Below are 15,021 nucleotides of genomic sequence, written 5' to 3'. Positions count from 1 at the left end.
AGAGGATCAGGTGGGCTTTATAAAGGGCCGCAGATCCTCCAATAATGTTATGAGGCTGCTTAATGTAATTCAAGCGTTTCAGCAACAGTCTGTACAGGGATTGGTGATCTCTCTAGATGCAGAGAAGGCATTTGACCGAGTTAAGTGGCCAAACATTTTTTATACTCTAGTGTGGTTTGGCTTGGGTAAAGCCTTTATAAGATGGATAAAGGTTCTATTCGGTGACCTTATCGCTGTGGTCATCACCAATGGGTAATGATTAAGCAATTTTAACCTTTTTGGAGGCAGCTGACAGGGCTGTTGATTTTTGCCACTGCTTTTTACATTGGTGATTTAACTGTTGGCAGTGCCCATTCGTAGGGATCCTAATATATCGACTCCAGAAGTTGGGTCAAAGTTACATAAGATTTTGCTGTACGTGGATGATGTCATTCCTTTTGTCAAATCTAGCAGTTTCGGTGCCACGCCTGATACAATGCATCAGCCAGTTTGCCACCTTTTCGAGGTAGAAGATTAATTTTGTAAAATCAGAGGCTACGCCTATGGGTGGTCTTATGAAGGTGCTAGGTCTTGAGAGAAAATCTTGATTCCCATTTAAATGGTCACAGAAGGGTTTTATGTATTTGGGCATATTCATCACTCCAGTTCTTGGTCAGCTGTTCAAAGTTAATTTTGTTCAATTATTCGACAAAATCAAACAAGACCTTCAAAGGTGGGAGGCGCTTCCAGTCTCATTGTTAGGTCAGATAGCTCTTATTAAGATGAATAGTCTCCCTGTTTGTTGTGCCCTATACGGATGCTCCCCTCAACGTTTGCTTATGGAAAAGTCTGGTTGATCTCTTTTATTTGGAATCGTAATCGGCCCTTTATTAGATTAGCTAAACTGCAATTGCCTCAGACTGGGGGAAGTGGATCTCCCGGATATTAAAACTAAGCTTGCTTTTATCTTACGTGGGTGACTGGGTTTGTGGGAACCCTTTTTCAATTTAGTTAGATATCAAAACCTCTCAGGCAAAGTGCTCCCTTACTAGTTTGGACAAAAAGAGGACAGCTAAGGAATATTGCCATAACCCGATAGTTAAAGCATAGAGGCACAGGGAAGGCAGTATTGACAAAACACCTATTCTTACACCTACAGTGGGTATGCTGGGTTTTCAACCAGGGATGATGGATTCAGGGTTCAAACATTGGGCAGCTAGGGGTGTGTCTTGCATGGTAATTTATTTGAGGGAGACAAAATGATGTCTTTTGATCAGTTAGCGCAGAAATATGAGGCTAGCAGGGACCACCTCCATTTTCTTCAAGTTACGGATTTTATTTAAAAAGAAAGACTACAGTTTTGACCGATCCCGACAAATCCGACAGAGAGAGGAGGTGCTCAGTGCTAAGAGTATACTTTCTGTCAGCACTTTATATCATCAAGTGGGGTGCGGCCCCTCAGATGAGTTTGATCAACTTTGCAGGGTGTGGGACAGCTAGGCGCTGAGGTCTCCTCAGAGGCATGGGATGATATTTGGGAAAACGCAAGAAAGATATTTTGAGATCAGACCCATGCTTTACAGTTGATGATTCTCCACAGGGTCCACTTGGCTCCGAACCATTTGTCAAAATTTAAACTAAGGGTATCTTCGACATGCCCCAAGTGTAAAGTTATACTGGCACTCTTACCCATTGTCTCTGGTTCAGTGGTAGGTTTCAAACATACTAGAGCGCTGTGGCGGGAGCAATGGAGGGTATTTGGGTGTAAGGGTGGAGAAAGACCCGACCTCTCTTCGTCTTGGTCTGCCCAGTGTATTCCCTGTGGATGTGCATAAAAAAAACCTTTTCAACATCCTCACTTTGAGCACAAGAAAGAACTATCGTGTTAAGTTGGGCATCTGAAAATCTCCCAGGCCTACTGGGTTGGTATAAGATTGTTAATGAGCATATCTATTTGGGTTTTCTTACAAGTATGGTACACCACAAAACTGAGAATTTCTATAGGACACGGTGGCCCTTTTTGGAATACCTGGACATAGATTTATCTGCCACATTAATAAGGGCTTTTAGATAGTCAGAATGATTGTGCTTTACGAGTCCAATATCCAGAGAGGGGAACTGTGAACATATGAATAGGTGAAAATTAATTTTCTCAATATTCGAGAGTTAGTGTTTTGTTTTGCTGAGCTGCATTACTATTATTTAATAGTTTGTTGTTAGTTATTATTAGTTTAGTTAAGTAGTTAATTGGGGTTTTCTAAAACATATATTTACAAATATTTATACATTTGTATATGTGATTTTACAATTTTTTTGGTATTCTTTCTTTGTATTGTTTTGAATTGTATTGCTTTGTATCTGTTGTAACATTAAAAAAATCTATTTTTCAATAAAAATATATTTGAAAAACGTTTTGTAATATATAATGCAAAATAGAAGATCATTTGTGCACTGCCTTGCCAGAACAACTCAGCCTTGTGAACTTAATCTCCATTGTGACTATGTCTGCAATTGTAAACAGATTCCCAATTTGTTGAATTGCTACAATTGTGCAAACATTGATCTTTCTAAGTGATCGAACTAGAATATTGGATACAAAACCCCAACAGCTAAAAAGGAAACTCCCACTGTTCATGCAAAATAAAGATTTTACAGTCTATATAATAATTTTGTGTGATGGAAAATCAGCAACTTTGATAATATATTGAATATTCTTTAAGCAGATGCAGGAAATAAAATTGGTCAATGACATGAGAATGGGGGGGAAAGACATTTAATACACTTTACAGTAAACATTAGGTTTGGGAGAAACAAGCCTTACATCAGTCCTGCAGACCTAAAGTGAACTTGGTGTAATTTGTTTTCGATTTACTTTCCGGGGTATAAATGGGTTATTTCATATATTTTGGGTGAATCAAGACTCGTTCTAATCTTTTATTTGCTGGGGAGTCCTCAAGGTGATACTGAGGAAATTTTAAAGTAAGTTTAAACAATGTTTACTTTCAAAAGTAAGCTCCGTTGTATCATAACATCCTGTTTTCAATTTTTTAAATGAATTTGTTCAGATCTCTCAATACCCACAGGATCCCCCTGCAAATTATTTAATGGCGATGCACACAAAAATAGAATTGTTAATACAGTCAATACAAATCCTTTGCTAAATTTATGCTCAAACCAGACGGTAAAACTCCATGCTACTATAATGAGCTACACAATTCATTTTTCTCACAAATTGTGGATCTGCAGATTTATTCAGATTACTTCTAGGAAATAAAAGTATAACTCCTTGCAGCAGAGCTTACACATAACTGTTCTCATTCAGCATAAATACTGTCATCTGTTCAGCTGCTTGGTACAAGTAACATACTGAAGCTTTTTTTATTGGAGCTGCAAAGTATTTTCTCGAAAGCTTATTTGCTCATTAGCATGAAGAGTTTTCCCAAGTGTTAACTACCCCACCCAACTTCATCAGTTTTGAATGAAGAATGAACAATAAGCTTCTTTGCAAACAATCACCCTCAAATTCAACCCAAGAAAGGAAACAGCAGTATACCAAAGAAATAGAACACAAAAAATAGAATATAACAGTGACAGAGATGATGGGTAAAGGTCAACAGCTTCATAACTTTAGCAAACCTGTGCCCACTTGCTCAACGTATTCTTTTTTTAAAACTTGAAATAAAAGGAAAAAAATATTTACTTCTTTTTGGACAGGAAGTCAAAATGAGGTTCATGAATGGTCGGAACAGCCCTTGTGATTGACTCAGTTGCAGCAGGTGCAATGAACAGGAAGCACCTTTATCCCGCCAATATAAATACACAATTTGCTTACATCCCACATGGAACATATATATTTGTACTTATGTGCGCATAGATACCAAATTAACCATATTTGACACAAATGAGATGGAAATCCATACAAATTCAAAAATGAAACCAGTGTCTCACTAACACAACATGGATATTTTGTAACTTTTAACTTGGCATTTTCAAAAACTGCAACCTTCTTAATTTTGTTGACAAAAATGTAATCCAAAGTAGAAAACAATCTAATAGTAGTAAAATAAAGCACATAATGCTGGCACACAAGAGGAATAAAAATCATAACGGTGCAGTCAGAGCTCTTGCTCTGGATTTTCAGTTAAAACAATTTGTTGAGGCACAGGAGCAAACTTGAATTTCCAATTAAGTGACCCATGAGCATTCATCCATTGGCAATGGAAGAGAAAATTATTGCATTTTCTCATGCCTTCATTTTCAAAAGCACAAAATTATATAAATCAAGTAGTAACCAACATAGGCTTTACATTACCAAAGGCAAATATGAATTGTTCTGGCATTTGAAAGTCACTTCTCAAAATGGAATTTAAGTGAAGCAAAAATTAAACATCAACTAGTACACAATTTTACATTATCATTTGTAGTCAATTGCTTCTAATCATGGCGACAAAGATATTGATACATGGTATGCTTCTCATATCAAATTATAAAAAATGATAAATGAAGATCACAGACATCTACACAATCAACTGCTGCATTTCACCACAGAAAAGGCAATGATCAAAACTGAACTTTTAACTTTCCTGCTTCATCTGTCCAGATGAACAAAGGAAAATGTGGCTCAAAAGGCTGGGTCACAAATAGTTCCAACATTAGAAGTGACCTTTGTCCTAACAACATCAACATTTAAATATACACAAATATCAAACTCCTGGAACAAAATAACCACATTATTGAAATAAAGGAATTAGATTTGCCAAGCAAGACTTATTGCAGGAAAGTAATGAACTGGACAAACAAATCAATGAATTCCCATTAATACATGTACCTTCAAATAGCACTTGTTATTGGTGAAACATATGCAGTAATATTGCCATGATTTCAATTTATGATATTTAACCTGAGCCCAGCAATCTTGAAAATTAAACAAAACATTTTTCCCTAAAGAGTGATTTAAACAGGACAAGTTTTCTTCCTTGTTACGCCGTTATCCCTTTAAAATTGTGGATAGAATCACCTATTTAGGGCTAGCTATTACAGTGCGCTTGTTGAATTGTTCAATGTTTAGTACAATTGTTCCGTGTTGAAATGTAACATTTTATTAGCTTCAACACAGCAAAGTTCGAAAGATGCTCAGGTCCGTTTCAGCAATAGAAAAAACGTTTTTTAAGCTGTACAAATAAAAAAAGCAGGGTTGCTATAACTATTATTAAGATACAATAAGCAATAATTTATATTTCTTATAGCATCTGATGCTTAATCTTTCTGCATAAATCTATCAAATCTCTTAATACAGCACCCTATTGCAAAAAGATTGTACCTACCTGCATACATATGGTAAGTAAGCCGTTCGATCAGTTTTGTAACAGTTCCAGCTTTGATAATGGGAATTCCCGATTTAGATTGCACATTCTCCTCAAACACAATGTTCTCCTCAGAATCTGGCTCAGCAAACCTGTATACTTCAGGACTTGGGAGCCTAAGTGGCTCCTCTTTTTCCTCCTGTAGCATAGTGGTGTCCAACATCCTCTCCAGTGTACTACGATATTGTAAAGAAATTAAAGCTGCCATCCAATTATTCTTTTCCTCTGCTGATTTAGCAGCAAAAATTACACCATTTTCATCCTTCAAGATAACTTCAAAAGCATGTTTGTATTCATTAGTGTCGTCTTTGTCATTGATCTGTACCTTACGCATGAAAAACTTCTCTTTGAGACGATATTCTGCATAGCTTCCACCAGGCAATCTAGGCTGACCATGATTTGATTTACAGCAAATCATCAAGCCATCAAATAGGAATATGTGCCTTTCATGTTTTGCACCCACACGTGTCAGTGTGCCTTCCATTATAAACTCATTGCAGCACTGTCCAATGTCTTTGCCTTCCCAGCCATCAATATTTTTCTGGATTTCATTCATTTTCTTAATTGCAAGGTGTTTGCTTTTCATTTGTTGATTATAAAAACGACATGCAGACTCACTGAAAGAGAGTAAAAAGCCCTAATTACCAAATCTCAATCTGTTAATCCTGAGAAGTGAACTCAAATACCCATGCACCAATGCACATAACTGAAAAGTACAGATTTTTGGACAATGCACTTACAAAATTAAAACAGATATTTTCAAGGTGCAGCTAGTTTTCCTAATACATTTCATCTGTTTAATACACAAAAAATATCCTTAAGTAGTCTAAAATAATATCAAATCTTTTGAGCACCACATGCACATTTCAACCTCTAGTCAGAAAAATCCATGTCACAAAAGCTTTTTGGGTTGTCAGCAAGTGAACACTTGCTCAATACAAAGCATACTTCTGCATTGGTGGGCCAGTCACACCTGTATGCACTCTGAAATATTCCATCATGTAGTTCAAATGGGCAAGTAAATCACCCTCTAGGTCACTTTGGGATTTAAGTTTAGGCTCTCTGCTGAAAAGAAATCATTGCTGAACAAGTGGAACTGTCAAGTTATTCAATTTGTTCCTGCAGTGTTGCTAATAATTTGTTGAACGTCAACAAATTCCAAGAAAGAAAACAATTCCATTCACTTTGTCTTATCGAAAAGGAAAGTGAGAAAACAACTAAATTAAAAGATGCATGCATCCACTTGTTCCTTTGCAGTATCAAATATAAAAACAAAGTCTTTTGATTAATATTTTCATGGAATGATTTCAATTTTAAAAAACAACAATGTAGCTAATTCCCTTTAAAGAAGAACCTTTTAAGAATATCAAGCTTACCACCCAATGCTCAGCAAAGTCGTCATACTCATTCTCAAGATGCTGTTTTGGTTTTAAGCTTCAGTTGTACAGCAACTTAAAAGCATAAAATGCTTTGAATAAAAACAAGCTCTTGGTGTCTGACATCATTTCCTACGTAAACGGAGCCCTAAAACTAAAACACTGTTCTTTGTTAACAGTAAGAGGAAATGGGAACCACAGGAACTTACAGATGTGATCAACCAGGAAAAAACCCAGGGATGAATGGAAATTGCTTACCTCAGCCTTCTTTTCGCAAGTGACTTTGAACAAATCCTTTCCATACTGCTTTGGAGGTTAAGAAGAGCAGTTATGGCTTGCTTCAGGCATTCTTTGTCTTCTTCATCTTCACTTTTCTCCTCTAATTGCTGTTATTATAAGACGGTTTAGAAAGGTCAGTTTTCAGTACTTTATAGCTATTACAGGGTTAGATATAAATAAGATACAATAGATATTCAAGGTCCCAACATGTTTTTACTGTTTATCTTTAGCCATGACAAGAGAATCCTAATCACTAATCTTTAGTCAATCTTGGTGACAGCGCAAAGATAAGCTCAAGGAAAGCAAGAGCAGAGCAAAGAAACCCTCCAATAAGTCTGGAGTAGAAGGGCATGTCAATTCTTTTACTGCAACAATAACCTTCCTTTTTTTGTCGAAAGTAACTGGGATAAGAAAACTGCCAGAACACATACTTAAAACCAATACACATCAGAATGCTTGCTATTGTTTCGATGACAATAAGACATGTCTCACATGTCATCTATGGTAGCTGATGTTATAATCCTAGAATCCCTCCAGTATGGAACTTGGCCATTCGGCCCACAAAATCCATAATCAATCCTCTGAAGAGCATCACCCAGATGCACACTCCTACCCTATTCCTGTAACCCTACATTTCCCATGGCTAACCTGCTTAGCCTGCACATTCCTGGACACTATGGGCAATAAGCATGGCCAATTCACCTACCCTGACTATACAGTGATTGAGTTGTACAGCTTGGATATAGACCTTTGGGCCAACTCATCCATGCCAACCAGATATCCTAAATGTCTAATGTCTAGTTCCATTTGCCAGCATTCTGCTCATATCCTCTCAACCCTTCCTATTCTTGTCCCCATCCAGATGCCTTTGAAATCTTGTAATTATACCAGCCTCCACCAGCTCATTCCATACACGCACACCATCCTTTGCGTGAAAATGTTGCTCCTTGGAACCCTTTTAAATCTTTTCCTTCACCCTCTAGTTTTAGACTCCCCTACACCGGGGACAAGACCTTGACTATCTATACCCCTCATGGATTTTATAAACCTCTATAAGGACACCTCTCAACCTCCACCATTCCCTATCAAGTTTCACAATATCCTTTCCTTTAGGAGGGACACCAGAATTGCACACAATATTTTACAAGTGACCTAAAGAATGACTTATCCAACCACAACATGACTTCCCAACTCCTCCATTCAATGCACTGACCAATGAAGGAAAGAATACCAAACACCTTCTTCACTATCCTATCTACCTGCAGCTCCACTTCCAAGGAACTATGAACCTGCACTCCCAAGTCTCTTTGTTCAGCAACACTTCCCAGGACCTTACCATTAAGTGTAAAAGACCTCTGCTGATTTGCTTTCCCATAATGCAGCACCTCATATTTACCTAAATTAAACTCAATCGGCCACTCCTCAGCCCATTTGCCCATCTGATCAAGGTCCCGTTGTACTTGGAAGTATCCACCCTTTGGAACAGCAGGAGGAAGCCAACAGACACACAGGGAGAACCTGCAAACTCCAAGCGAGGCAGCAGAGCTTACCACTGAACCATTATGCCATCCTCAAATATGACAAAGATAATCCTGGATCTCTTTCCCTAATGGCAGTATGCGTCTTACCTACAGCACATGGACTGCATGAATGAATTTTATTGTGCATTTCAGATGCACTCGCACTCCTCACCTATAAATCAACAACCTTCAATACTTACGAATCAAGCAAACTTAATTATCCACTCTGCTACTGAAAAAGAAAAGGCTTGATTTTTTTTCTCTCTTGAACATAAATGCTCAATTATCTTTTTAAACAGTTCCATAGTACACAGAATATAGCTATCGGGCATTCGCACGCTATAGGCACTGTTCCAATTTTCCCATTCCTAATTTTTCTTTGCTACTTTCATGACATGGGTTATTAGTTTTATTAGTTTTACCCGTTAGTAAACAATGCATATTCTATCATTGTTTCAAATCCATACATTAAAAATCCTCTGTGCACAACTTGAATACTAATGTCAATGATTGATTTTTGATTTTGCAATAATGACTAAGTTTATTTAATATATTACATTTTAATATATTTTAATCTTTTAATACAAGCATTAAAAGTGTTTTTTGAGATGTTTGTGCCTCATTTTCAATTGTAACCTTTTTCAGCCTTCTTAGGTCTTTTCAGGTTAATGTACTTAAATTTCCATGATATGGCATGAACTGTTATCTGAACGAATGGTCTATTTCTCTTTACTCATCATCAGTCTACTTTCAGCTAGTTTGCAAATTTATTTGAACAAAAGAGCAATCGGAATGTACAAGGGGTTATGGGACTGATTATGCAAGATGGACAAGTTCTTCAGAAAAGAAACAATTATGAGGTGCTCTGATTGTTGTTCTTCATATTTTAAAGAAATTGGGAGCATGTATCACAACAAGCTATTTCACCTTTCCCATAACAATTGCACCAAAGACACAAACTCTTTAACAGACCGGATAGAAATTTAAAAGTAATCTGCAGAAACAACTGGCGGAATCCTCTGCTGTTGTTGCTATGTAGAAGAGCATCTAGTTAGATGGGATGGTGACCTACCTGAACCCTGCCACCTTCCCGCCTTTGTCAGAATGTAATACTTGACAGGAAGGTCCATGGTCAACCATTACGCCTTACTGTATACTGAAACCCTGAAATATCCAATTGATGACTGTTCAAAGGACACATCTTGCTCCTGCTGATATTAACATTGTATTGGACAGACATATAGCCATGTGGCATTGACAACACATGAAATCACATACATCTCTTGTCACTTCTAAGGGACTATCATTGTAAGGCATGGCAATGATACACCTCCAGTAAGTCAGTTTCCTGTTCCTTGGTGACAAGGCCTCTGCACCTTTTCTTCATCAAAACCATCCCACATTACTGACCTGTCAACAGGATCATCCACCATTCTGTGCCACTGCTACCTCCTAGTGCCTATCCTTCCAGCAGCTGCCACAATTCCCCATGCCTCTGAGCATAAGCTGCCAAGTTCTGATTATCTAGCAGCTCTGAGCAGCGAAGACATTCACCCTACTGTTTTGATTTCAGGGGAAGGACCAGCTCTGGGCTCGCCAATCACTGCATGGTTGGTTTGTAGCTTAGCAGGTTTACCCAAAAAGGGACAGCACAGGTCTCCTGCTCACTTTCCAGTCAACAGGCAAGACTTACCCAATGGCTCAACAAGATTTTGTCCAATATTTCAATAATGGAGTGCCCACCTATTGAGAACTGCCTAGGAGGCTGTTGAAAGTAGTCTGCATTAATTTAATTAAGTACAAATTGAAATTTATTTTACGAGGTATAATTTCTGGCTAGTGTATCAGAATAATTCAAGACATGACATGCTATGTGCAGCATGCTTAGAAAAAAAAACTTGAATTTCCCAGAAGTGCTCCAGCAATGTAGTAAGCATCAAAAAGCATGCTTAATTCAAAGGAAGACAAGTTCGTTCATCATTCTAATTATTGTTGACTTTTTCAAATAAAAGTAGAATTTAGAAGGACACAAAATGCGTCCAATTGCTTTAAGTATGCTCTACTGACAGTTAGAAAATGTAAATACTCCAAACACTAACATATGAGAGAAAGAGACAGACAGAAGAAGAGGGACAGCATGGAGTGGGTAAGGAAAAAACAAAATGTCTCTCCTCATCCAAATTAAATATCCTTAAGATTGGTAAGAAAATAAGCTATGAAGAGGACATAAAAGTAGTCACAAAGGAATACGGATAGGTTCATTGAGCAACAATGAGACAAATGGAGTATAATGTGAAGAAATGTAAAACTGTACATTTTGGCAGGAAGAATTAGTTGGTACAGTGATTAGCACTGCTGCCTCAAGTGCTGAGGACCAGGGTTCAATTCCATTCTCAGGTGACTGTGTGGAGTTTGATGTGGAGGTGCCAGTATTGGACTGGGTTGGACAAGGTCAAAAATCACACAACACCAGTTTGTACAGTTTGTAGCCCAACGGGTTTATTTGAAAATACTATTTTTTCGAGCAGCGCAGCACACCAAAAATTTGTGTTTCCAATAAACTCATCGGATTATCAACTGGTGTCATGTAATTTTTAACCTGTGTTGAGTTGTCTGTGTTGGTTTCTGCTCGGTCCTCTGATTCCCTCCCACAGTTCAAACATGTGGAGGTTAGATGGATTGGGTTTACTAAATTGTCCCATTGTGTCCAGGGATATGCAAACTGGGTGGATTAGCCATGGCAAATGTGAGGTTACGGAGTCTGGGTCAGTGAGGACTCGAAAGGCCTTTATCTGAAGTGCAGGAATTCTATGATTCATATTCTATGAATAAAGAAACCAATTATCTAAATAGTGAGAGATTATAGATCTCTGAGGTGCAGATACAGCAAGTAATTAGGAAAGCTAACAGAATATTACCATTTATTGCAAGGGGAACTGAGGTTATCCTTCAGTTATACAGTTTGCATCTGGAGTACAAAGCACAGTACTAGTCACCTTATTTAAGGAAGGATGCAAATGTGTTGGAGGCAGCTCAACCAAAGGTTAACTAGACTAGTACCTGGAATGACACAGTTGTCTTGTGAGGAAAGGTGAGAAAGCCAGGCCCATACCCTTGGATCATTTTTTTAAAAAATAGGTCAAATATTTTTCTCTCATAAGGTTCAGTGTCTTTGGAATTCTCTTATTGAAAAGGTGGCGGGAGCAGAATACGTGAATATTTTTAAAGCACAAGCATTAGTAATCTAATCTATTTTATCTAATCCTCACCACATGTCTTCCCACCTATTTTTGTGTCATCTGCAAACTCGGCTGTAATTCATTCACTTTCCTTATCCAGATCATTAACAAATATCATAAATAATTGTGGCCCCAGCACAGATTTCTGTGGCACACCTTCAGTTACAGGTTGCCATTCTGAAAATGGCTACCCTCTCCATTATATTTTATAAGTCCCTTATTTAATATGGAGCTTTCTGAAAATCCAAATAATTATAACTACTGCTTCTGCTTTTCTATCTTGCTTGTTACCTGCTCAAAGAAGTCTCATAAATTTGTCAGACATGATTTCCCCTTCATTTTTAAATGCCCTGCTCTACAGCCTTTATAGTAGACTTAAACATTTTCTCAATAACAGACCTTAAGCTAATAGGTCTTTGGTTATCTGTTTCATTGTTTCCTTCCTTTCTTCAATTGGTAGTTAACCAATTCTCTGGGATTTTTCCAGAATTGAAAGCTCCTCGAAGCTTACAACCGGCAGATCCACTATGTCTGTAGCTACTTCCTTTAATATTCTAGGATGTAATCCTCAGGTCCAGAGCCATCATCTGTCTTTAGCCTCATCAGTTTCCCATTTATTTGCTTCTCCAGTGATTATTTAATGCATTTTTAAAATCCTTTTTTCCTTTTACCCCTAAAATATTTGGTAATTTTGGAATGGTATTAGTGTTTTCTACTTTGAAGATTGATAAAGTATTTATTCTACTCCTCTGCAATTTCCTGGTTCTCCATTATTTCTTCCCCAACCTCAATCTCTAAGGAGCTTATATTCACTCTGGCTTCTCCATTCCTTGTCCTATGTTTAGAGAAACTCTTGCTGTCCATTTTGCTATTACTTGCAAGTTTATTCAGTTTATTTTCTCCCTTTTTATTATTATTTGAATTATGTTACATTAGGTTTTAAAATTTTCCTAACGTTATGATTTTCGGATGATTGGAATCTCTTCTGGTAGAAGTGTCCTGTATAAGAAGGTTACAGATTGCGTCTGAATTGGAAGGGGCCGAATGTACTGGAAGGGAGATTTGCTACAGCAGTTTGGGAGAATTTAAACCAATAAGGTGGGGTGGGTGATGGTGGTGGTGGCGGTGTTGGAGGGGTGGTGAATCTAGGGAACCTTGCCATTTTTGATCAGGGATAATATTACAGCTGTACTTAGGGAGGATACTCCTGGGAATAAGTCTCCCCATCTTACCACCCTCCACACCCCCCTCCCCTTTCTCCTACCACCCCTCACTCCCCCCTTCCTCCCCCACCCCACTTTTCCCTGCCACCCCCCTTCCCCCCACCCATTCCCCTTCCTCCCCACCCCCCTCCATTTTCCCCCATCCTCAGGGGAGATATGAAACAAATATTTTGCATCAGTGTTTACTGTGGAAAAGCACATGGAAGGTATATGGGTAAATAAATGGTGACATCTTGAAAAATGCTCATATTAAAGAGATGGTGGTGCTAGATGCCTGAAAACGCACAAAGGTTGCTAAATCCCCAGGACCAGATCAGGTGTTCCCGAGAACTCTGTGGGAAGTTAGGGAAGTGACTGCTGGGCCCGTTGCGAAGATATTTTATCAACAATAGTCACATGTGAGGCACAGGAAAATTGGAGTGGGCTAACGTGATGCCACTATTTAAAATAGGTGATAAGGAAAAGTTAGGGAACTATACACCGGTGAGCCTGAAATCAATGGTGGGCAAGTGGTTGGAAGAAATCCTGAGAGACAGAATTTACATTTTTGGAAAGGCAAGGACTGATTAGGGATAGTTAACACTCATTGACAAACTTGATTGAGTTTTTTGAAGAAGTAACGAAGAGGATTGATATGGGCAGCGCGGTGGATTTGATCTATATGGACTTCAGCAAGGAATTCGACAAGGTTTTCCATGGGACACTGGTTAGCAAGGTTAAATCACATAGAATACTGGGAGAGCTAGCCATTTGGGTATAGAACTGACTTGATGGTAGAAAACAAATGGTGATCGTAGAGTGCTTCTTTTCAGACTGGAGACCTGTGACCAGTGGTGTGCCACAAAGATCATTGCTGGTCCACTGCTTTTTGTCATTTACATAAATGATCTGGAAGTGAAAGTAAGAGATAGAGTTAGTAAGTTTGCAGATGACAGCAAAACTGGAGGTGTAGTGGACACTGAAGAGGTTGCCTTAGATTACAACAGGATCCTGATCAGATGGGCCAATAGGCCATGGATTAGCAGATGCAGTTTAACTTAGATAAACTTAGATAAGTGCTGCATTTTGGAAAGGCAAATTAGAGCAGAACTTAAGACACTTAATGGTCAGGTCCTGGGGAGTGTTGCTGAACAAAGAGTTCAGGTTCATACTTCCTTGAAAGTGGAGTCGGAGGTAAATGGGATAGTGAAGGTGTTTTGTATGCTTTCCTTTATTGGTCAGAGCATTCAGTATAGCAGTTGGGCAAGCATGTTGCAGCTGTACAGGATATTGGTAAGACCACTTTCGGAATATTGCATATAATTCTGGTTTCCCTCCCATAGGAAAGATGTTGTGAAATTCGAAAGTGTTCAAAAAGATTTACAAGGATGTTGCCAGGGATGGGCAGTTTGAGCTGTAGGGAACAGCTGAATAGGCTGGGGCGGTTTTCCCTGGAGCTTCAGAGACAGAGAGGTGAACTTCTAGAGGTTTATAAAATCATGAGGGGCATGGATAGAGTAAATACACAGGGTCATTTCCCTGGGGTGGGGGAGTCCAGAATTAGAGGGCATAGTTTTAAGGTTAGAGGGGAAAGATTTAAAAGGGACCTACGGGATAACCTTTTCACGCAGAGGGTGGTTCATGTATGGAATGAGCTGCCACAGGAAGTGCTGGAGGCTGGTACAACTACAACATTTAAAAAACACCTGGATGGGTATAGGAATAGGAAGGGTTTACAGGGATTTGGGCCAAGTGCTGGCAAATGGAACTAGATTAAGTTAGGATATCTGGTCAGCATGGATGAGTTGCACCAAAGGGTCAGTTTCCGTGCTGTACATCTCCATGATTCTACCACTTATCTCTGCCAATTTGTATGATTTTTCTTTCAATCGGATGCTAACTTTAACTTCTCTGCTTCTCATGGATGGAAGCTTATCCACCTCCAAGAATCCTTCTTCCTCATAGGAATATGTTTTTGATATCAGCCATGAACTATTTTCTTCAATATCTGCTACTGTTCCCCAACTGTTTTATGCTGAGCACACTTGTTTCTAATCCAAGAC

At 38.5% G+C, this 15,021-nt stretch overlaps 1 protein-coding gene across 4 annotated transcripts in view; it reads right to left on the bottom strand.

Moving 5' to 3' along the window:
• LOC132819837 (son of sevenless homolog 1) overlaps positions 1 to 15,021 on the bottom strand; it is a 299,748-nt gene that overhangs the window by 68,168 nt on the left and 216,559 nt on the right. For all 4 annotated transcript variants that reach the window (XM_060831696.1, XM_060831698.1, XM_060831699.1 and 1 more), the window contains exons 9-10: positions 6,977 to 7,104; positions 5,304 to 5,959 (exon numbers count right to left, since the gene is read on the bottom strand). In XM_060831696.1, coding sequence (XP_060687679.1) covers positions 5,304 to 5,959; positions 6,977 to 7,104 — 784 coding nt within the window. The remainder of the gene's footprint in view (positions 1 to 5,303; positions 5,960 to 6,976; positions 7,105 to 15,021) is intronic.

Source organism: Hemiscyllium ocellatum, chromosome 10 (genome assembly GCF_020745735.1).
Source record: "Hemiscyllium ocellatum isolate sHemOce1 chromosome 10, sHemOce1.pat.X.cur, whole genome shotgun sequence".
Classification (NCBI taxonomy): Eukaryota; Metazoa; Chordata; class Chondrichthyes; order Orectolobiformes; family Hemiscylliidae; genus Hemiscyllium; species Hemiscyllium ocellatum.
This window is presented reverse-complemented; position numbering and strand designations above follow the sequence as displayed.